At 40.0% G+C, this 24,537-nt stretch overlaps 1 protein-coding gene across 8 annotated transcripts in view; it reads right to left on the minus strand.

Moving 5' to 3' along the window:
- The window catches only part of LPP (LIM domain containing preferred translocation partner in lipoma), a 698,664-nt gene that overhangs the window by 161,447 nt on the left and 512,680 nt on the right, over positions 1 to 24,537 (minus strand). For all 8 annotated transcript variants that reach the window (XM_014547744.1, XM_014547746.1, XM_014547747.1 and 5 more), the window contains one exon: positions 2,207 to 2,333. In XM_014547744.1, the coding sequence (XP_014403230.1) occupies positions 2,207 to 2,333 (127 nt within the window). The remainder of the gene's footprint in view (positions 1 to 2,206; positions 2,334 to 24,537) is intronic.

Here is a 24,537-nt window from a genome sequence, read left to right on the forward strand (position 1 = left end):
ATATATATATTCATATATTCATTAACATATTTTTCCTTATTGCTAGGTAGTTTTTGCTATGATATTTGAAGCATATATATTTGGTATTATTATTTTTCATTTTTAATATACTTTAATACAGAGAACATACTTTTCACTTTTAACATGCTTTTTTAAAAAGTTTATCTTATTTCAATATATATCCTTCTTTCACATCAATGACAAGAACATAATATACTTATAGTATATTTTAAAATAAGTAGAGACTTTTTTTTACTGTTTTCCATGCCTTTGTGTTAATCTATATCAACTTATATTTAGCTTTTAGCTATGTTACATTTATTTGGGTTGATGCTGTTTCCATATTATCTTACTAGTATTGAAAGAAATGCCAGAGAACCTTTTCCGGGGCTCAGATGGATGAGGAACATGGCAACAGTGATCAGTCAGCGAGGGGAAGAGAGGGACAGAACCTAAATTCTAAGTTCTCACTATTGTGCTTTTAGCTAAGCTATGCTACCTTCTGATTACAAATAAATGTCATGATTTTCACATCCTAACCCAGTCCACCTACCATGTGGTTTTGAACAAGTGTTTTCTGTTTATTTTTTAATACATATTCCCCAATAAGAAGCAAATGGGAAGACATGCAAATTGGAAAAACTTGAAGAAGTACAAGCCCTGTGCATAGTGCAATTTCCCACCTCTGTGCCTTCCCAATGCCCCCAAATGTCTTTTCTCCATATGTACTTAAAGCAGCACTACTGAGCCCTAACTGGTTTGGCTCAGTGGATAGAGCATCAGCCTGCAGACTCAAGGGTCCCAGGTTTGATTCCAGTCAAGGGCATGTACCTTGGTTGCGGGCACATCCCCAATAGGGAGTGTGCAGGAGGTAGCTGATCGATGTTTCTCTCTCATCAATGTTTCTAACTCTCTATCCCTCTCCTTTCCTCTCTGTAAAAAAATCAATAAAACATATTTTTTTAAAAAGCAGCACTACTGAAAATTAGGTCAATGGATGGGTGTCTGACTAAGGAATGTTCGTCACCCTGTGATGAGACAAATACAGAGAGTATTTAGAAAAAATTACAGCAATTTAATAGAGTAATTTATCCTTGTTAAGTCTGATAATGGTAAAACGTAGGTCTTCCATTTTGTATTTTTTTAAATTTCATTTTCTTAGTAACTAATTTTAATTATACTCTATAAAAATACTGATCTCCAACAGACTGGGCAGGAATCTTTCATAACAAAAAAACCTGAAATGTATGCTTTAGGGTCCAGGTTCAAGTGCCACCAATTCTTCCATAAAGCATTCCTGATGAACAGAGCTTTTTTTAAAAAAATATATTTTATTGATTTTTTACAGAGAGGAAGGGAGAGGGATAGAGAGAAACATCAATGAGAGAGACACATCGACCAGCTGCCTCCTGCACACCCCCTACCGGGGATGTTCCCGCCACCAAGGTATGTGCCTTTGACCGGAATGGAACCTGGGACCTTTCAGTCCGCAGGCCGAAGCTCTATCCACTGAGCCAAACTGGTCAGGGCGATGAACAGAACTTTTAAATTTTTATAACATTTGACCTAAGCAAGCATCCCTCATGCCTCTTAATAATTTTAGCTACATTAGTAATTATTTGTGCTTTTCTTCTCTCTTCTGAATAATTACAACCTCTTGGAAGACAATTATGTATCCATAACACCTCATAATTGGCATGTAATTCATAAATTCACATTAAATGAATGGATAGATGGATTAATTGTTCATAATTATTCACAGGCTTAGACAGGGGAGAAGTTAAAAAATATATAAAGGGAGCATCCTTTCCTTGAACTTGGATAGGGAAAAGGATTGAGAGCACAGAGTTTAGACACTGCCCAATTCCACATTTTGTATATTAATATTTAGACCTGAATACACACAAAAGCCCTATTTCTGCATAATAAAAAGCTAATAAATGATCAAAAATTAAGTTTTAAATCAAATGTATCTCACGAAACTCTGAAGTACCCCTGAGATTTTAGTACAAGCCAAACAGATATCACATTATGGCAGTCTCACACAAAGCAACTTCCAGAACACTCAGATGTGTGCACATGGATACCAACTCCAATGCATGCAGACTCTAGTCCTTTACCACTGGAGCTGATAATACTCCTACTTACTAATTAAGGAAAATAGGACAGGACATTTACTTCAGAAGTCAGCTCTGGGACCACTCACCAAAGTATTCGTCAGCAGGTGGATTTTCCATGTCATACAGCATCTTCTTGGTCAGGTGCTCTAGTTCATCTTCAGGGCGGAATGAGGGTGGATTAGCTGGAGGCCCCTTTGATCCCATTTGTCCACTCTGTAAAGCAGAAAACACAAAGTCCTTTAAATGCAATTTAGACATCAACCAAGACAGTCCAATAGTGTTCACACTGTAAAGGAAAGAGCATTGGACACGGCTATTAGGAGACCTGGGTTTTATACCTGGTTTTATCAGTAGTTTTGTGTCTCACCTTGGACACAGCAGTTGATTCACATGCATCATCTATCAGGCTTTAGAAATCCATGTGTACAACAGACGCTACATTCAACAATTGCTAGGAGTCACTATGTATCAGTTGTATATTTATCAAAATGATAAATACATAGAGCCTCCCTCTTATGGAGCTTATAGTGAAATAAAATGAGAGATAAAGGCACATCAAAAATGAAAGATAAAGCAACGGTAGAAAGTGTACCATCAGGGTACAAATGCCACCTCTTATATAGCCTGAGAAGAAGAATCCCAGAGCAGAGGTGGTGACACAGACTAGGACATATTCAACTAAAAGAGGTTCCTCACATTAAAGTGGCATAAGGAGCTCCTGGCACTTGTATATTTCTGGAATATTTATAATGTTTGAGATAGAAAATGAAACAGATCTATTGAATACAGGTGTCCAGAAGGTGAAGGGCCTTGTGTTCCAGTCAAGGAGTTTGAATAATGTTTTTCTTACCAGCACTACAACCAGCTAGATATCAAACAGAGAAGTTAAATCAGTAGCATTGACACTGGGCTGGTGTTTTAATCAGTGGGTGAGCCAGGATTCTAGCAATGTAATGGAATCAAGAGCCATGTGAAAGACACTTCAGGTGACCAACCAAGAGTCCAAAGTAAGTGGAGAAAGAAGAAAGACCAGATGCCAGATGTAAATTGCTTTGTGCTGTGTAAGTAAGAGGGCATGTATTATATTGTCCTTTGCTATATGATGACTTGGACCATTTCCAATATCACACTCCAACATCTTGAATCAAAGTGTTAAAAATAGAAAGACTGTTATAGAAGATTTAGAAATGATGATGATGATGTCCACTATGGTTAGTGGGCAGAGATGAGAGCAGGGATGTTCTTCCTTTATGTTTACAGATTATTAAAATGGTTGGCCAAGAGTTTCTCCTGTCATGAATAGTTTATAAGAATTAGTTCAACAAAACTTGCATTTTCATTCCCCAGTTATCTTCACTGTACTGAAAGATGTACTGATGTGAAAATCCAGTAAAGTACAAATCCATGTACTAATGTTTTAATCTTACTACCAACATTTATTGCAACAACTCCAAGATGGATATTGATTATTTGTGTGATATCTAAGCTATGAAATGCCTTCTAAACATATGTAAAATTGTTAATTGCTACCTATTTGGCCTTTTTTCTTCCATTATTTATCATCCATTTTTTAGGTTTTAAAAAATGTACAGAAAGTTGGAGTGCAGACATGCAAAAGGCTGAAAATGCCAATAATTTTTTATGTTTGTCTCTATCCTTACACCTGGAGTTTTATTTCACTGTTGGACAATTTGGATTGGGGATTCAAAGCAGTGATAAACTATGACATGGGGCAAGTGACAGAGACTAAAACTAAAGCTACCTGCCAGCATCTGAAGAATCATTACCTCAATTTACTCATTGTGAGGTAAGAAAATTCATACTCAAAAAATTTAGGGTAGGGCTAATTATAATAAAGTCAGGACAAGAGCCCATCTTAGAATCACTCATTTATTCAATAGACAATAAATGTTAAACTTAGGGCCTCCTCTACAATGCAAATAATGCCTGCCCAATATAATTGGTGTGAGAATTAAAGGAGCTAATATTAATGGTGCTGGCTATTCTAAACTAAATCAACAACTATTAAATAAAACTTGATAATTCTTGCTTCCTGGTTTAGGGTGGACCCTCAGGGCATAGACACATTTCATCATTGTTTGAGCCTAATATCTGCTTCCCTTTAACCTAAATAAAGGCAGCAAGAGTGCTGTCTGTCCTTTGTACATCTAAGCAATTCAGATTCTACCCTTAGCACTTATATTTCAAGTACAGCTCCAATTTCAGAGTACTTGTCAGCTTTTCACAGATTTTAAGAAAAATCTATCATTTATTTTATTTATATAATTAAAAACTCCTTTCTATTTGCTTGTGATACTGTTTCTGAAATAACACATTTGGAAAGACTGTTTTCTTTGAGATTCTAATCTCATAAAATGCTGATCTTGGATTGCTGGTATTTCTTACTAGGAAATAGAAGTAGAAGAGTGAATAGTATCAGCAGTCTATTCATTGTGGCATAATAATAATTCCTCATATTGTGTGCCCCTTTTCAAGATGCCTGCCTTCATACACATGGGATCTCAAGTGTTTATACAACAGCCCCATGTGATCTGTGGTTCCATTTTATGGATGAAAGAATTGAGGCTCAGAGAAGATAAGTGATCAACCCTGTGAGAAGTAACACCACTGAAAAACAGTGAGCCCTGACTGAAACCAGGTGTGCTGAGTTTGTGTGTTTCTGCTACACTGTAATGCCACTCAGTGTTCCCATTATCTTCCTCTCCAGGCTCTTCTAACTTTATTATTCTGTAATAACTTGGATTTTTACCTACTGACTCAATTAAGCAAAGATATTTTCAGAGTGGAAGTTTACTGCTAAATAGTGAAACAATAGCACTTCAAAACAAATATAAACAAAGCCTCTAGCCTTTTCTAAGAAAAAGACAGTCTTATAAGTATCAATATTAATCACTATTATGTGTGTTCTTTGAAATGCCTAAAGGTGAAATACATTACATGACCCACAGATGAGAGTTATTGAGAAAGAGATTTTAGAGGACTCCTTTAAAATTCCTTTAACACCTTTTTCTAAGAAATTGTAAAGTGCTAAGCACTATCATTATAAAGTCAAATTATTTAGGATTCCTGCTTCTGACAACTCACAGTTTAATAAGAAAGAGACATAAAAAAGGAAAGAGAAAAAGACATGATAATAGGTAGCTACAATAAAGTGCAAATACTAAAACACTGGTATGAATTCAGTGTTCTGAGATGGGAGAAAACTGCCAAAAAGCAGAAGTCCTCTTAGTTTGATTTTGAAGGATAAATTGGATTTCACCAGATATTAGGAAGGAAGGAAAGAAGGAAGGAAGGAAGGGAGGAAGGAAGGGAGGAAGGATATAAGCAAACATCTCAAACACCAAGGCATTGGAATGATACCTTAAAAATGCTCCAGACATCATGGTATTTATGAGTAATTTAATGGCTAATGTGCTCACCAAAGTCTGTTGCCTCTTCTTTCTGTGCACACAGCTAGACTACATTAGTGGCAGCTGTATGAGGTGCAAGTAGGAAGGTGCTGACCCTGTGGAGAGATGCCAGCCACTGACCAGAGTGGCCTGCCTAAAACTGTTACTTACAGAAGGGAGACAGGACAAAAATATGTTCAAAGATTAATGGCTGAAAGTGATGGGACAGTGATTTACATCCTATTTATGTTTTTCTATGTTTCTCTTCTTCTACAATGAAGATCTTATAGGAAAATGTTCACAATCTGCAACTGGTTCTTCTCTGCCATGGTTCTTCTCTTCCTAGGGGCCCAGCTTATTATCATTCCAGGGAAGGCTTAATATGAATATTGCAGCTAATTCTGGATCTAGGTAAAAGTAACGGGTGAGAATGTGCAAAAGTGAGGACTGTTTCTGCGAGCAAAACACACATGGGCAGTGCTGCTGGTTGTCAGTGCTGCTCAGCTAGAAGCCGGGCTCACGGCTGACCAGTGCAACAGTGGTGGCGGAAGCCTCTCCCACCTCCATGGCAGTCGGACATCCCCCGGGGGTCCTGGACTGTGAGAGGGTGCAGGCCAGGTTGAGGAACCCCTACTCCCCCAGTGCACCGGGCCTCTACTCCTATATAATAAAAGAGAAACATGCAAATTAACCATCACTCCATAACTCCGTCTCTCTGCTACACCCACCAGCCAATCAGAGTGACTATGCAAATTAACCCAACAAAGATGGTGGTTAATTTGCATACGCAGGTGCAGAGCGAAGACTGAAGATGACTGAAGATGGTGGTGGCCACGGAGTTGGAGTGAGCAGGAGGCTTGGGTTGCTCCTGGTGAGGGAGGAAGCCAAGCTTCCTGCCGGCCCTGGACTCTGCTTAAGGAGTGGCTGGGGGCCTGGGTCGCCGGGGCAACCCAGGCCTCCAGCCCTCCCTGGGCTCCACTCAAGGAGCTGGAAAAAAAAGAAAAGGAGGGACTGGGAGCAGCCGGAGTGGAGAAGCCAAGCCTCGCTGCTGCGGCCGGACCAAAGGCCTGGGTCCCGGGTGCCGGAGGAAAACCGGTGCTGGCAGCCAGGGGAAGGAAGGCCTGTTGCGCGAATCTTTGTGCAATGGGCCACTAGTATTTATATAAAACTTCTTCTTACATAGAATAAGTACACAGACCCATTTATCTCTTTAATCTTAGCTTTGCCTTCAAATTGTCCATAATTCTGATCTATTCCCCAAACTTTATTAACTTTATACGCAAAATGATGTTTGCAAAGATTCCTTTGATTCTATTCTATCATACTTTTATGTCCATAATATGCAGGAAACATATCATTATAGATTTTTATAGTAAAATCACAGATACTAATATCATGGCCACTTTATAATCTATAAAAAGTCACACTGAGTAAGTGGAAACCTCATTATTATAGAGATTTCCATTTACAAGAGGACTTGAATCACTTGTCAGCATCCTGCGAAACAATCTAGAACTTCATTCAGCATTCTGAATTTGAGTAAGCAGCTGGCAGGTCACAGGTTTCTTCAGCCTACTGAACTTTCACTACATGCAGGGGATGAGATCAAGAACATCCAAAGGTGAACTACCTTCTCCTACCACCACACTCCTTGAGTGGAGAAAGAAGAATTCCACTGCCCCAACTAAAGAGAAAAGGGAGCATGGTAGATAGCCAGCTAATGTGCAAACAGGGAACACCCCCTGGGAGAACACTCACTGCCTTAAGTCTTTGTTATCAACAATGTAACTGTCCTATATAATAAAAGGCAAATTGACAGAATGGCAGTACAACCTGTCGCTAAGATGTGCACTGACTACCAGGGGGCAGAAGCTCAACGCAGGAGTTGGCCCCTGGTGGTCAATGCTCTTCCACAGGGGGAGTGCTGCTCAGCCAGAAGCCAGGCTCATGTCTGGCGAGTGTAGCAGCGATGGCAGGAACCGCTCCCACCTCTGCAGCAGCGCTAAGGATGTCCAACTGATGGCTTAGGCCCGCTCCCCATAGGGCTCCTGGACTGTAAGAGGGCACAGGCTGGGCTGAGGGACCCCCTCTCCCGAGTGCACGAATTTTGTGCACCAGCCCTCTAGTTTTAATATATATGGTAAGGGGCCATTTTATAAAATGGCTCCCCAAAAGCTCTTGTGGGACTCTGATATTGACCTCAGGGTGAGTCATTTTCACTGGTAAGTCCTTATCTGCTGTTGATTTCCTCATTACATAGTGCTAGATAACTTGAACTTACTGCAAATCTGAACCTTGTCAGAAAAGCATAGCCCAGGTAGATAAAATACCTAGAAAAGGTGGCCAAGATATTCAGAAACATTACATGATAATGAATACTCTATCTCTCCGGGTCCCAGAGCTGCTCATTTTTCCTGTCCATTTGTAATGATGTACAAGAGATTCCTCTCTTGGATGGAAATAACTTCAATTATGTGTTCTTGAAAAAAGAAACATGGAAATTATCTTCTTTCAAAAGGTAGAATTAGCCCCATTTTGGAGCTGAAAGCCTGCCAGAAAAAATATATTTCTGATATTTTCACTCCCCCCACCTCCTATTTAACTGTGTCAAGTTTGCAGTTTGCAATTTCCTGAGGTTTCTTCTGCTTTGTCTCACTGAATTATCCCACTCTCTCCTCAGTGTCTCACTGTCTAATGGAAGGAGCATCTCCTCTGACCAAGGGGAGAAAGTTTGCTGGACATCCTTTCTGCTCCAGGTAAACAGAAGTGGGCCACAGAGAAGGGAGGGACAAGGTAAACCACCTATTAACAATTAGAAACCCATAAGGGAACATTCCCCACTGCTTCAGGGGAGTAGAACAGCATGCTCTTAGTTCTTCTAATCATAAGTTCCATTTTCTTGGAGAATAAATAGTCAGTGCACAATGAAGACCAAAAATTTTGACTTTAAAAGTTTGGTTCTGGCTTTGAAATAGATTCCAATTAGTCTTCAACTTTCAGAAGCTTGATTTTCTTATAACCTCTTTTTCATATTCCCTTTCTCATGCTAGACCTTGATGCCTCTAAATCACCTTTCCTAAGCCAAATTTGCAAGCATAGCCCAAAAGTGATGATTCTGAGTTACAGCATGGTGAAATTGCTGGGTGTTACTGCAGCCAAGGGAAAGTACTGGGTGTCCAGTAAGCGGTCTATAGTGTTTGCACACCAGGGTGCTAAAATGATGTGGGCTGAGCTGAGAGAAAGTGGCCCCTCTCCACACCCACTACTCTCAGTTTCCATGTGTCAAGGCAGTCTCAAGAATGGTGGGCTTGGAGAATGCTTGTTTCTAGGCCTACTGTCCAGGGAACCAAAGTTCACATTTCACTGCTCCTTCTCTCTTTAATCCCAGGCAGACCCTCCTTAATGGAGAAAGTGAGTTACCTCTGTGGGATGGTAAGATTTCTCTCAGTTTGCTCTCTTTCCATCTTATATTGTCCCAATAAGAAGCTATTTCCACAATACTATAGCTAGAAATTACATGCATTCCCCCTCCCTCCATTAATTAGGCTTTATGCATGTTAGGCATAAGTGATTTGATATCACCAAGGCAAGACAATTACAGGACATTATTTCCATTGGTAGGTTTTACCTCAACAAGACTCAAGAAAGAAAAGTTTAATGAATGGAAAAAAAAAATTGTTGTTCAAGCCTATGTTTCCACACTAAACCAGGTCTTAGTCTTTGCTGTATTAACCAATGTTACCCCAAATAAATTTAATTTTTAAAAGTACATCTGATAATTATCATAATAATAAAAGGCCAGAGGCGTCACAACCGAAACAACCAAATGACCGGTCACCATGAGGTGCATGGGCACCTCTCGGGCCCTCCCCCCTCTCCCCTCCCCCCACCGAGGTGTCAGCAGCATCTGTGGAGTGTTGCTGCACACCTGCAGCATCCCCAGAGCGTCACGGGGCTCCAGCAGCGTCCGCAGAGTGCGCAAGGTGTCGCGGGGCAGTGGACATGGCCCTGATGGCAGGCTAGGCCTAGGGGACCCTACGCTAGTAAATGTATATAAATACACAAGATGGAGCAAACGTGGGCTCACAGTTGCGAGTATGAAAAACAGAGTTTATGCTTGTATTATTATTTTTTAATTATTCCTCACCAGTGTCTGGCAATGACTTTCTCTGAGAAGACTTTGCTTCATATTTATTTGGTCGCCTGGAATGATGGAAAGGGGCTAGTAAATGTATATAAATACACAAAGTGGAGCAAACCTGGGCTCACAGTTGCGAGTATGAGAAACAGAGTTTATGCTTGTATTAGTATTTTTTAATTATTCCTCACCAGTATCTGGCAATGACTTTCTCTGAGAAGACACTTCATATTTATTTGGTCGCCTGGAATGATGGAAAGGGGTAGTGCCTCCAACGTTGGGAAGAAAGGTTTTATCACAAGGCACTGCTTTCTATGCATTGTCCCATAGAAAAGCTATCCTTAACTAGAAGGTCTGCTTTTAATAAAGTTATATCAAGCAGATATCATAGTTTCTCTTACCAGGTTCTGGTCCTAACTGTGGTTCTCATTCACTGGGTTCAAAATGGGGTTTTGCCAATTCCTTATTTCTCAATATGTTTTCACCTTTTATATCTTTTTTCAATTGCAGTTGACATTCAACATTATTTTATGTTAGCTTCAGGTGTACAGCTATTGAGATTGTCTCACAATCCTTGCCATTATTATGTTTAAAAAGGATAAAATTAAAATAATACATCCAGGAAGAAGATTTGATTTTGCGTGGTGGGAACACAATGCAGTATAAAGATCATGTATCATAGAAATGTACACTTGAAATCTATAGAATCCTATCAACCAATGTTACCCCAAATAAGATTAATTTTAAAAAGTATATCTGATAATTACAAATGTATATAAATATACAGGGTGAGGCAAACATGGCTTCACAGTTATGAGTATGAGAAATAGAGTTTATGCTTGTATTATTATTTCTTAATTATTGTATTATTTTCCATATGAACAACTGTAGACTTACTTTTGCCCCACACCGTATAGGCAAGAATGCCAGTGTGTGACGGTGTAGGAATAAAAAGCAAATACTAGAAGGAAATATACCAAAAAATAACAGCTCATGTGGACGATGGGGATTATAAATAATTTATATATTTTCTTTATAATTTCAAATGATCTTCTAAATAAATAGTCACAAATGGATGACCTTTAGAATGTAACAAATATCAATAAAAGCCTAAGCATCCATTAGAGCAGAAGAACCAGAACAAGTGGTCGCTATGATGCGCACTGACCACCAGGGGGCAGAAACTCAATGCAGGAGCTGCCCCCTGGTGGTCAGTGTGCTCCCACAGGGGGAGCACCACAGCCAGAAGCTGGGCTCAGGGCTGGCAAGTGTAGGCACAGCAGCAGGAGCCTCTCCCGCCTCCATAGCAATGCTAAGGAGCAGAGAGCAGAAGGGAGATAAGGAGCGAGGGGTCCTGGACTGCGAGAGGCGTGTCTGACTGCTGTCTTAAGCACAGGAAGCGGGCCTAAGCTGGCAGTCAGACATCCCCCAAGGGGTCCCAGACTGCGAGAGGGCACAGGCCGGGCTGAGGGAACACCCCCAAACCAGTGCACAAATGTCATGGACCAGGCCTCTAGTCCGTTATAAAACATGGGGTTTCAACCTTTTCTTTGTCATTTTCAGGTTTGAAGCCAGGAGAAAATGATGAACCTGAAGTGAGGACAATTTGATGAAAAACAAGAACAAACAAACAAACAAACAACAAAAAAACAGAGGCACCTAGATTTTCAGTCTGATAGGCACAGAAACACTTTCCTACTCTATGAGCTGTTTCTATCTAGTGGGATTGGCAGATGCCTGAACGTGACACCCCACACTGAAATAACATGCAAATCCGTTTTCGGTTTTAATATGCAAATATGATGCTGGGCACATCACTTTCCATGGCTGAGGTAAATTTCTGTTTTTGAGTTTTTCGTGGGAAATGCACACCAGCAAACAAATGGTTAACTCCCCCTATTTCACCTGACACAAGGTGGTTTTCATTTGAGTCAGAAAGGTTCTTGCTCAGAGATCCAAGTCACTTCGGATGCGAAGAGAGGGCATGCTCTTTGTTTAATAGCAATGCCACCTGTAGCAAACAAGTCCTAACTCTCACAGGTGCATTGATCACATTGGATTTCTGGGCTTTGGAGGGGAGGCAGGCAAAGTGTCTAGGTGAGAATAACAGAGAAAACGTTGTTTGCTTGACCTGTGAAAATCTAATCTAAGTGACAAGATGGTGAGAAAATTAGCTTCTGGCCCAAGTCAAAGGAAAGAGGTAAAGGTCCTTGCTTCCAGAATATTCCAAAAGTGTAAAAAACTGTGTCCTCTGGTGAAATCCACATTAAATTGTCCACCAATGCTAGTAGTGAGGCCTGAAACCAGTCCTCAAGATATAAGTGAGCTATATCCAGTTCAAGGAATATATAATCCAGTCAGGAAATCAAGGCTCATGAGGGAGGAATGAAGAACAAAGCAAAAACCCTGACTGTTCATCAGTATGATGATACTCAGTGTGGCTCAGACACTTAAGAGAACAAGATCTCAGGGCAACCAGCTTGGGTTTGGATACCACCTCTACTACTTACCAATTATGTGACCCAGGGCAAGATGTTTCATTTTACTAAGTATTAGTTGCTTAATCTATAAAACGGGGTCAATAGGATTTGACCCATGAGTTAAATGTGATGGTCACATAACCCATTTACTGCCTGCACTGACTGACAAATTACCTTTAAAGATGAATGTAACTATATGCTAGGTTGTATAAATATCATGTGAACATATCAATGGATGATAAGATACAGAACAAAGAGGATATGCAATGAACTAAAGCGTACCAAACACAGGCCAAGAGGATAAGGGGCTTGAATTAGAACTTGAAGGAAAGAGAAAACCTTTCACATATCTATGCTCCTTTATAGGCAACAAGGAACCCTGGCACAACACTCTGACACACTAGGTTTAATTCAATACTTTCTGCAGCATGAGAGCTTTTTTTTTTTTTAAATCAGGAAATAAATCAAGTTAGTGGTTTTGTTAAGTGACTTAGCCAAAATCACACTCATAGTAAGTGGCAGAGCCAGGAGCTAAACATGCGTCTTCTGATCCAAGCTCAGTGTTTTTCCACTAATTTACAGCTGCCTTTGTATACTCATCTAGAAATACGAAACTTACATGATTCTATCATAAAGGTTATTCAAGACAGTCAACCTCCCTGATTAAAGCATGATGCTAATTATACCAGAGGCTGGAGACCAATGTGGCCCCTTTTACTTTCAGAAACATTGATTGTGGAGAAATGGAGAAAGCGTGGGCTTCGGAAGCAGAAATGCTGGTTCAAATACCAGGTGATAGCATCAATTTTGCATAACATTTCACAAGTTTTTGAAAACTTCTCTTAGCAATAGTTTTTCCATCTGTACTTGTAAATAGGGTTGGGAGGGTAGACAGGGGAGAGGGACGGTCTCCATCTCAGGGCCATTGTGAGCAAAATCTAAGATGATACATGGAATGTGCTAATATTTAAGAGCGGCTCGTGACTTTTGTCAAATGCTAATTGTCTGCCAAAACCGAGCTAGGAACGTCTTTCAAATGTGGCAGGAAGGTGGGTGAGGGAATGTGAAGAACTCCGTGCCACTCCTTAGCGCTGTACCAGACAGGGAGAAAGAGCGTGCCCTGATATCAAATCTAAAGACCAGGGACATTTAATAATTCTTACTGATCATCAAACATGATTCAAATAATAGTAATTCTATTGAGGAAATAATCCTTTTCCGTAAACTCTGAAAGAGTAGAAATATATGCATTCATTTCATACATTTATTGATTTATGTGTATAGACTGAAAATAAATATATACTGAGTGTACAGAGGGACCAGACAATGTTCAAAATAGTTTACATTTATTGACTCATTAATCACCACAGCGGCCCCATCAGTGCTTACTACTTTGATTTTACCAGTGAGAAAACTGAGTCACAGAGATCACCTTGGAAGTAACTAGAAACCTGGGATTTGGATCCAGTTGCCAACTCCAGAAAGTGCACGTTTAACCACCACACAAACAGCCTTAGCCTCTTCATCTATTTGCAATTTTTGTCAGAGGGATTTTATTATCTATCTACTTATAGATTGCGACATTCAGGCAAATTTAATCATATATTACAAAGCCTTGAACTATAGAAGGAACTTTTCTGAGAGGAAAGTACTGTTTTTTATGACATAGTATGTCCTCTGTGTAGAAAAATGGCAACTAAAGACATAGTCAGCTTTCTGGGTAATTCTGATGGAGGTGCACTGAGACAAGACGCTGTGCGCCATGGCCATGTTTGATGTCTTCACTAATGATTTAGCAAGAGAAGAAATGCTGCTCTAAAGACTACTTTCTTGCCCAGTCTCTGACACATGTTGGAGGGTTAATACTAAATCTTAAAATACTAAAAGGAAATGATAAACAGCACTGTACTTCAAGGTGGGCAAAGGGGAAAATCATGTAACATTCACTAATACTCTTTCATATAAAAAACTAAGAGATAATGCCATTTCCCAGTGACCAAAATAATCTTGTTTTGTTTTTTTTCCTACTGGGTTATGGTCTAACCATGAATAAAATACTACGGAAGTATTCTATTCTACAAGAACTTGGGCCTCTCTAAAGAATGACAAGCAGCCGTAACTGGTTTGGCTCAGTGGATAGAGCATCGGCCTGCGGACTGAAGGGTCCCAGGTTCGATTCCGGTCAAAGGCATGTACCTTGGTTGCGGGCACATCCCCAGTAGGGGGTGTGCAGGAGGCAGCTGATCAATGTGGGCACATCCCCAGTAGGGGGTGTGCAGGAGGCAGCTGATCAATGTTTCTCTCTCACGGATGTTTCTAACTCTCTGTCCCTCTCCCTTACACTCTGGAGATCATTCAGTGGTAGATTAAATCCCTTCACTAATGAAAAAACAAACAGAGAGTCAAGGAGGGGAACTGCCTTGTCCAAGGTCACCTAGAAAGTGCATATAGAATCAAATCAGGAAAGTAGGTCTAATTCTGAACTAGTTCAGTTCTTTTTCCAACATAAAAGATCCTCTCAAAACAGTGATGCATTCTTGATGCCCTATAAAGTATGCCCATTCTTGGCAACACATTTTAGGAGCTCTAATCTACATTTATGCAGTATTCTGAGATCCCGAGATGGAAGTTGCTATAAAGTGAAAATCATTGCTGTTATTCTTGGCGAGCCCACACAGACTGACAACAGCTGGCACAGATGCGGTCCACAGAGGATTCTGCCAGGCCGGGCTGGTGCCATCCCTGTGTAAATCTCCTTTTCCCCGACTGAGGGTATTTCTTCTCAGTTTATGCAGACTCTGTGAGTTTCTTGTTACAGGTGAGTCCAGAGTCCTCATCAAGCTGGCCTCAACCTCTCCTCTCCCTTTTTGTCTTAATCATTATTTCCTACCACTTATACGTTTCAAAGAGAAATACCTCTTTTACATGGTGATAATTTGCTTGATCCAGGGCCTTATGCAATGTCTGGGGATTACAATAATAACATTATGGAGTCACTACTCTGTACAAGTATTATCTCCTTTAACCTCTGGAATAATCCAATCACATACATGCTTTTGCTATCCCACTTTCAGACACAGAGAAACTAAATAACTTGCTCAAAGTCACAGAGCTGGAATAAAAAAGATTTGTATCCAACCACACTGATTCTAGAAACTGACACCCAAGTGTTAGTAACTAAAGATTAATATCCGAAAGGAAGGGGTCCACAGTGTTACTATAACCAGAATGAAATTAGTTTGATATAATTAAGTGTTATGAACACCCAAAGGGCTATTACTATTACACCACCATGAACATCATCAAAAACTCTACATGCTTCACTATCTCTATCATTCTAACTATCCTGGGTATAGGTAGAATGCAAGATATTGTTAGCTTTATTCTTTTTCTAACCAAGAAAGGTAATGTAGTGACTGACCCACGTCATTCAGCAATGCCTCACCATCTTGATAATGCTTAACGTTATGGATTGAGCCTCCATCATTTCCTGAATATACAGAGAGTCTTTTGAAGAACACGTAACTATATGTTACAGTACATAGAAAACATTAAGGATCACATTGTTTCACTTATGAAATGCAACCTAGCAAGCTTTCAATCAACAGAAAAACTAAACACTGAGGAGATGACAGGAAAAATAATGCAGTTATTCAGAGTATACTTGCTGAGTACTTACTAAGCACTAAATAAATAATTGAGACAAGATCCTGCTATCTAGGCGGTATAGGAAATGTTAGACATCTGGACATATACAAAAGTACCATATCCAAAAGTATCTAAAGTAAAATCTTTTTTAAAAATATATTTTATTGATTTTTTTTACAGAGAGGAAGGGAGAGGGATAGAGAATTAGAAACATCGATGAGAGAGAAACATCGATCAGCTGCCTCCTGCACACCTCCCATTAGGGATGTGCCTGCAACCAAGGTACATGCCCTTTACCAGAATCAAACCTGGGACCCTTGAGTCTGCAGGCTGACGCTCTATCCACTGAGCCAAACTGGTTAGGACATAAAGTAAAATCTTTTAATAATAGCCATAAGAACACAGAGAAAGAGGAGATGGCTCAAATTGGGGAGCTGAAGGGACACTCACAAGAAAAGGGGCATTTTAATCAGGTATTGGATGAAGGTGGAATTTAGACATCCACAGATGTAGTAAGAATAACAAGCTAGGAGAAGACCCCAAGAGGTACAAAGAGAATCAAGTTGATCAGTTCTCAGCTTTCATTTTAGGTAAGAATACATGTAACTGACCTCCAGCTCTTATGTGTCCCTCTGTGTTTCTTTGTTTGGATCACTGTCTACATTGTGTATGAAAATGCTACTGATATTTTAGTGAAAGCAAGGAAACTGTGCTGGTACAGTCAACCTGTATGTGAGGCTCCAGGAGAAGATGCCTACATAGCAGCCCAGGACCCTGGCACAGCAGGTCAGCAAGTCCAGAGTAAGTTAAACACTACTCACTGAAATGTATGATTTTTGCTGATCTTAAAAAAATGACTTTTAATGAGAGGCTGAAGAAAATGAGCATCAAAGTGGCTGTGATGAATTCTGATGCTAACACCTCAATGCTTAGAAGAAGGCCAGGGTAGAGGAACATGAGTGCCCTGAGATTTTGCTGACACACAAGGAGTGAGAATCGTGATGGAAGCTGTTTTGGTTTGCTTGTTTGTTCACTTGTTTGTTTTTGTAGCTTCCATAGAGTTATGTGCAGTCTTTCCATAAAATCATGGCTGTAAGTTTCCAGGAGGCCTCTCTGTTTGCTCCTCAGGCATCTACGTTCCAGTGGGTACAAAGCCTGCACTATCATAAAAGCCAGAATGAAAAAAAAAATCAATGTGTTTTACTGTCTCTGTATCTTAACCTACAATCTCAGATAGTAAATAGGAGTCAAGGATTTATTTTCCCAACTAAGAAATATATATATATATTATTAGCAGCCTGGTTGTTCTGAGTTCCAGATCATTCTTTGCCATAAATTTGCTGGGTGCTATCTATTAAGTCATTTCACTTCTTGGAGACTGGTACCCTTAAATGGATATATCTTCCATCTCCTAATATGCATATTTCTTTTGATAGACAATAAGAATAGGAGAAGTAAAAGTACTCAAGTAATTTGTGAACAGCAACATGCATAAAGGGTACACACAAATCATCATCATCATCATCCTTATCATTCTCATCATCACAGCTACAATTTATTAAGCCAGGCACCTATTTTAAATATTTCAAATGCACTTCATCCTCTCAACCTTCTGTTGATAGTTATACTTATTGCCCTTATTCAATGATGAAGAAATCACAACAGAGTTTTGGGTAACGTGCTCAAAGTATTGCAGCCAGGAGTCAAACATGACTATATTTCATGGTCTTAACTGCTACACCGTGTGTGGTATTATGTGTTGCATTGTGGGTATTTGTTTTTTCTTCTTTACTTTCTAAACTTTCGGCTACAGTGGTATGTGCTCTCATACCTGAAATTTAAAATTGTATCTACTGAGCAGGCACAAGGTGGCAGGTACTGCATTAGTCAGGCCTTTGATTACAAAGGTGAGGTTAATTAGAAATGCAAAATACCCCATGGCACAGTAGCTTAAATTGAAGGGTAAATGTGGCTGATAAGTATATTTCTATCCATGTCTATGGAAAAGACATGGTTAGAAATATACTGAAGGGCGAAAGAAAGGGTCTTTGATGAAGATAAAAACAGTGATAGGTAACCATAATTACCAACTAAAATGTGCAGGCATTGTACTGAATGGATGTTTTTAAAATTGCATGTAATATCATTAAACCTCCCTCTGCAAATGAATAAACAGAGGCCCAGGAAAGTTAAATAGGTCTCCTAAAGTTTTGCAGGCAGTACAAAAAGAGCCAAGACTAAAATCCAGGTCTGTCTGGCTCTAGTGTTTGTGTTCTTAACCGCCAAACTACCTCTAGGAGAGGGAGAATGATGTGGAAGGAGAGAAGAATGCTTTGCCTATTCTCTTATTCTACCTAGTTCTGACTACAGAGGTTTTGATGAGCATTTATAGAACTCATATATATTTCACACTGCTATTTATCATCCCTTAAAATGTGTTATTTCTTGTGCTCAAAGGGTACATAGAAAATTTCCAACTTGAAGATGAAAAAAAACTTGGAATATTTTATTTTGGGCATTATACCAATTAAAGGTAAAATTGGGAAATAAATTAAAATTTCTCTTTAAGCAAGTAGAGCAGTCCCTTTGGAAGAAAATAATATTTTTCACTTCAAAGACTAGCATTACAGAGGCAAACTTAGAGGCTTACTGGTATAGGTTTAGGTTTACCAAGTTCCAACTTCCAAAAAGAAAACCTAACCCACAGCAAACAGCAAGGAGGTCAAGACTGGGATGTCATTACTATAACAAACACTGGATTCAGAAGCCAGAGATTAGGATTTAAGTCCCAATCTGCCACATACTAGTCACATGGCCTAGCATATGTCATATAATCTCACTAGACCTCACTTGCCTATTCTGGACCCAATTTTCTCTGCCTACACTTCATGAGGTAGGTTTGAAGATGACTGCCCTTGGGAGTATTATCTAAATCTTTAAGAGTTTGTCAAATGTAAATATCTTGGCTGGAAGACATGACCTATGATGGAATAGGTTTACCTGTGATTAAATGAAGGGGAAGATACACAGTGATTTCACAGGTCAGAGAAGCATATCCGTCTTAGAAATCCCATTCTAAATTTCCTCAGCTCACTCCCTGGGCCAAAACATGAGCTCAGATCTCCTGATATACCATCATGTGCTAAGCAGACAGAGAGTCCTAATATCTTTATCACTGTTTCATGTAATAGCACACCTCTTACAAACAGGTGGCACAAGAAGCTCTATGACTTTGGTAAAGTCACTTTATTCTGTGGGTTTCCATCTCTCCAGTGATTGAATGAATATGGTGAAGGATACTAATTCCTACCAGAGAGACTTTATTAAAAAGGAGTGAGACAATAGGCTGTGAAAATGCTCTGAGAACAGTAAAAAGTCAAAGGCCAGAGACAGCTGATACCTCCTCTTCAAGCCACTGTGAGGACTCAGGCACTTGCAAAACGATTGATTACACAAGCATAGGCAAATCAACTTCTCCTGCCAAAAACATGTGTTGCCCTTGGTGAAATAATAGCATTTTGGCCAGAGAGGAAATTTCGTCATTTTCTTTGACTTTGATTCTGACTTTTGCAAGATGCTTGACTGGAATTCAGGAACTGAGCATCTAGAACCCAACACAGGCCCTGACCATAGTTCTCAGCCTATAGTAAGCAACTTAATCACTAGTGAGTGGAGAAGGGCTCTGCTAACACCTCCCGACCCTGAGGCACCAGTTCTCTAGCCTGTTGGGTAGCAGAAGAGAATTGAATGCCTCCTACAAGCATGGCACTGTGTTAATAGGAGGCAGGTACTATGGGGCTTAATGAACAGATCACTTAACTGAGGTGAACATAGTGAAAATAATAAAACTAGGATTGTAATCCAGGTCTAACTCTGAAATGTACACTTTTTGTCAGTTGAACAAAAGTGCCTGCCCTCCAGGAGCTCACAATCTAGTGGGGAAGTCAGAAAGGCAACTCAATAGACTGTGAGCTCCTTGAGGGCAAGGACCATGTTTTATTCGTTCCTGTATCTTCAGAGTCAAGCATGGTGTTTACCATGCAGAAGGTTCAAAATTAGTGTTTGTTGAATGAATGAACCATAATCTAATGTTTTCCCTCTTAAAATACTAATCCTATTATATTACTCTTCTGTGCTCACGCAACTCTGCTGGCTGCTCATTACCAGTACCGTGAGCATTGCTCAAAGGAGTCCTTTGTAGTCCTACCTTCAGAACCTCTACTATGATTCATCCCCTTCCACATCCCCTTTACACCAACTCCATATTCACCATCCACTATGGCATGCTGTCCAACAAATGTCTATTGAATGAACAAACAGATATGGGAAGGGAGAGGTCTGCATATATATGAGCCATGGATACAAGAATGCCTTGTAAACACCAAGGTTAGATCCATTAGGAAGTTTCACAGAAGGCAATTGATTTGGGCCATCTACATCTCAAAGACTAGATGACATTGCATCAGAAAAATTCAATCTTTTTTTTTACTATTAATTAGACAAATGACATCAGAACAAAACATTTTTATTTAAATCAGAATATGAACTGTGCCAAATTCTATCTTCTCCTAAGGAGAAGGATATGGGTGTAGGCCAAAAGCCCATCATATGCATTATTGTTTTTCTTCTCCTAAGTACTTAGGGAAAATTAAGTCTCACTTGGCATGCAGTGGCTCTCAGCAAGGTCATGGTTCTTCTGCAGTGGTGCTGGGGCAGACAAAGTAAGAACTATATTTTCAAGAGGAAGAAACTTCAGGCATCTTTGAAAAATAAGACAACTGGTTAGCCAGGATAGCATGGGAAAATAAGGGCTTTGGTCAAGAAATCAGAAAGTCAGTGAAAAAGTTGGAGAAAGCTCCAAAGTCAGCCCTTCTACCCTTGAAGTCAGCAATAAGTGGACCATGGCTACTTCACGAGGAGGCAAGGGTTCTGCCTCTGTCATACTGTGAGACATCGAGCATCACGCAGTTTGCTCATCAGTAAAATGAGGCAGCTGGAATTGAACTAGATAATCACCTGCAATTTGGAAAGTGAAAATGAGAAAGCATGGAGAAAAGAGATAAGCTGTAACAAAGCATATAAATCTAAGGACTCATAAGAAAGCCCCCAAATTCCTTCACTATCTTGACAGCAAGCACAGCTAAGAAAATCTCTGTTCTTTCAGAGCCTGACATTGAGCCTCTCACATCAGAGCATATATCTCCCCTCAACACATGTACACCAGGTGCTTGTGCTGTTGCCCAAGCTAAAGTCTTAATGCCCCAGCCTAGTATCTATGAAGATTAGAAGCACTTTTCACATCCTTGATGCTGAGGTCCCCCTCCTGTTTTTCTGTACTGCCTGCAAATGTCACACTGAGATAAGAGATAGAGCAGAAGCAAAGCTTCTGCTAGAGCAGCGATTTTCAACCTTTTTCATCTCATGACACACATAAATTAATTACTAAAATTCCACGGCACACACAAAAAATATTATTTTTTTCCAATCTGACAAAAACAAGAGGTATAATTTTGATTCCTTCACACAGAACCGCTATTGTTCTGTTGGCTGTTGTCATTTTTTTAATTTTACAATCTAAGGGAAAAGAAGTCAGTGCCCCTGACTAAATAGTTCTTGCAGCACACCGGTTGAAAGTCACTGAGCTAGATGAACACTTGTTGAGTGTTTTACCTTGCTTCTCCTTATGGTCGCGTCCAGAACATTGCCATTTCCTTCCTCCACTTGCCTATTCTCAAAGTCATGGTTTCCCTATCCTCACTGCCCATTAGGATCACCGGGGAGCTTAAAAATTAACAATGCCCACCCTCCCGATCCCAACCCAACAACAACTAAATCAGTATCTCTGGGGCTGAAGTTCAGAAATTGGTATGGTTTAAAGGCACCCCAGATAATTCTGATGAACAAATGGGACAAGAACAAGTGCTCGTTAAAACATTGGAAGTTATGCACTGTTAACTTCTCTATCTTTTTTTTTTAACTGGCATTTCCTGAGGAATTGTCCGTCTGAACTACATGCACAATGCCCATTAGGTGTCTCCCCAGACACAGCTATAAGGGTCAGAGCTGCAAGAGAGGCTGTGGGGACAAGTGAGAGCCACTCACCTTAGTTTAAAGCAGCCTGGAACTTTCTATACCTTCTCTTTATCATCACTGCCTGTAGTACAAGCCTGTGGCTACATAAAATAAAATCATTCAGAGGAAAGTCATGTACTTTGACTAATGTGATTCATCCTCAAAGCTTCTTGATATCAGTAATAATAATGGCTACATTTATTAGGCCCTTATATGCAAGACACTTCGTTAAGTATTTTACATAGACTATTGCATTTAATAACCCCCAAATCCTTAGTAGGCAATTATAGTTAATATAACCACTATACAGTGAGCACACAGGCTCAGTGAGAAGAATGCCTGACACTCTGGCCAGGGCTACTCCAAAGCCTGTAAGAGACCCTGACCTAATCCCTATCTTCACAGAGATAGAGAAAGAATTAAGCTCTCCATATGTGAAAATTTGACTCCAAGAATAAGGAGTCATCCTTTGGTTTTGTTTATGTGCCTGATAATACCCCTACTAAGAGAGGCCTAAATAGAAGTCACACTGTGTGGGGAAAATCAGTGTGGTGGTTAGGGGAGGCAAGAGACTTCAAAAATCTTTAGAGGAATATCAGTTGGTTACTTACAAAAATGGTTTAAGCATCAATGCAGGTGGAGATATAAAATGTATTTAAAGGGTCAAGTAACATCTGAAAAAGTGAGCTGTGCAGCTCCCAGGCAGTGGGTCTGTCTTGCTATTTACAAAGAAAGAAGAAGAGGAGCCATGGCTGTGTGAGTGATTGGAGCTGGTGTCAAGGAGTGCTAAGATGCTTTCCTGGGCACTTGGACCTTCAGTGGGCTTTTTTTTCATGGCTATCTCTTCTCAGTGGAGACTTATTTTTACCCCAGGAGGGGAAAACCAGAAATCATTCTCTTTAAGAAGAGTAGAGAAGGTTGACCAAGGGAGTAAAAAAAGTGTACACAACTCAGAATTCCTTGGTTCTCATGGCACACAAGGTTGAACTGAAGCAAATGGGTTGAATTTGGAAGGTGTCCTTCACCAACAGAGAGGTGAATACTCTAAGGGAAATGGTCCAGCTTGCTTAATGGGGTTCTCGCTCAGAACAGCAGGTTTTAGCAGCTAGTTTCTGGACCTCAAGCAAAGAGCTGCTGTGGATGCAGGCATGCTCTTCCTGCCACGGTGGCCTCAGACCTATAACTGCCCCATCTAATCTAATGTGTCTAAACATTAGATGAGGCATATGGGCACTTTGATTGACTTTCAAAGTCCCTCATATTCTGGCAGTAAGCTTTGTTTTCCAACTTACCTTCCATTTAGCTATACTTCCTCTTCCAGGCCAGTCCACTTACTATTCTCTCAATATAACCACAGAGGCCATTTTCCACTTCAAGGCCACTGCCCATATTGTGGCCACTGTTATGAATGCCAAGAGTCAGACATCCCTGACCATCCTCTGAAGGGTCAGTGCAAATCCTAGTTCAGGTGCCTTGTTCCTTCATCCACTGAGCCCATAGCAATTTATTCCTCCTCTTGCCTCTCAGAGCATGGCATAGTGGTAAAGAGGACACACACCAGAGCCCATTGCCTGGACCCACTGCTATTGACTATGTGACCTTGGGCAGATTATTACACTCTCTGTGCCTCAGCTTCCTCAGTGCAAAGGGTGATAATTATAGTACCCACATTTCCAAGGGCTCTTTTGAATATGATGTGGGTTAATAAAATGCATAGAACAGTGCTTGACATATAAGTGCAATATAAGTAATTAAAAAACAAATTACTTCTTCTGAGGCACCAATTATTGCCTAGCCAGTTCAACACGTGATCTAGAGGAGGCAAACAGTAAATGTTCATTGAATAATTGTGTTGAACTATTGAATAACAATATTGCATTTCTATGATTCTGAGAACTGAATACAAAAAAAAGAGGCTTTGGCTAAGTTTGAGCCCCTTCATTATTCTATAGCAGGGGTGAGGAACATCTGGCCCACAGTGTATATAAGGCCTGAGAAATCATTTGGTCTGGCTTCCCAAGGCATTAGGGGGCAGGTTAAATAAATGTTGGACCAAATGTAGCAGGTTAATTTTTAAGTTGGTAATTTTGTATGGCCCGGGAATGATGTTATAAATATCCAAATGGTCGTTGGCAGAAAAGAAGGTTCCCCACCCATGTTCTATAGGATGTTTGCAATAACACAGAGAACTAGTCAAAAGGAAATATTTTCCTCTCAGTGTTGTATAATTTTGGCCTCATATTAACATGCCTCGGGGAACAAAATATGTATTTACAAAAAAAGTATCTGGATATGGCATCTTGAGTAGTAATTAAATGACAATAGATTTGGTCTGCTGAGGGTTTTGTTTCCAACACCAGGTGTGTGGACAGCTGCTCCCCCAAACAATCTATCCATGAGCCACAGTGAAGGACCTGGCTTATCCAACTTCTGGAATACATAAGTATCTTAGGAATATGAAAGAACCCAGTAGGCATTAGATTCACTGATAGAATCCCACAAGTGCAGTAACCATAGGTATTTCATAATGGAAGAAAGCATAGCACTTTCTCCTCTGCCAGCTTTCTCTCCCCCCAAAAGCTCAGCAACTAAGACCCTGGAGATGATTTTTTAAAAATATATTTTATTGATTTTTTTACAGAGAGGAAGGGAGAGGGATAGAGAGTTAG

Source organism: Myotis brandtii, unplaced genomic scaffold, assembly GCF_000412655.1.
Source record: "Myotis brandtii unplaced genomic scaffold, ASM41265v1 scaffold483, whole genome shotgun sequence".
Lineage (NCBI taxonomy): Eukaryota > Metazoa > Chordata > Mammalia > Chiroptera > Vespertilionidae > Myotis > Myotis brandtii.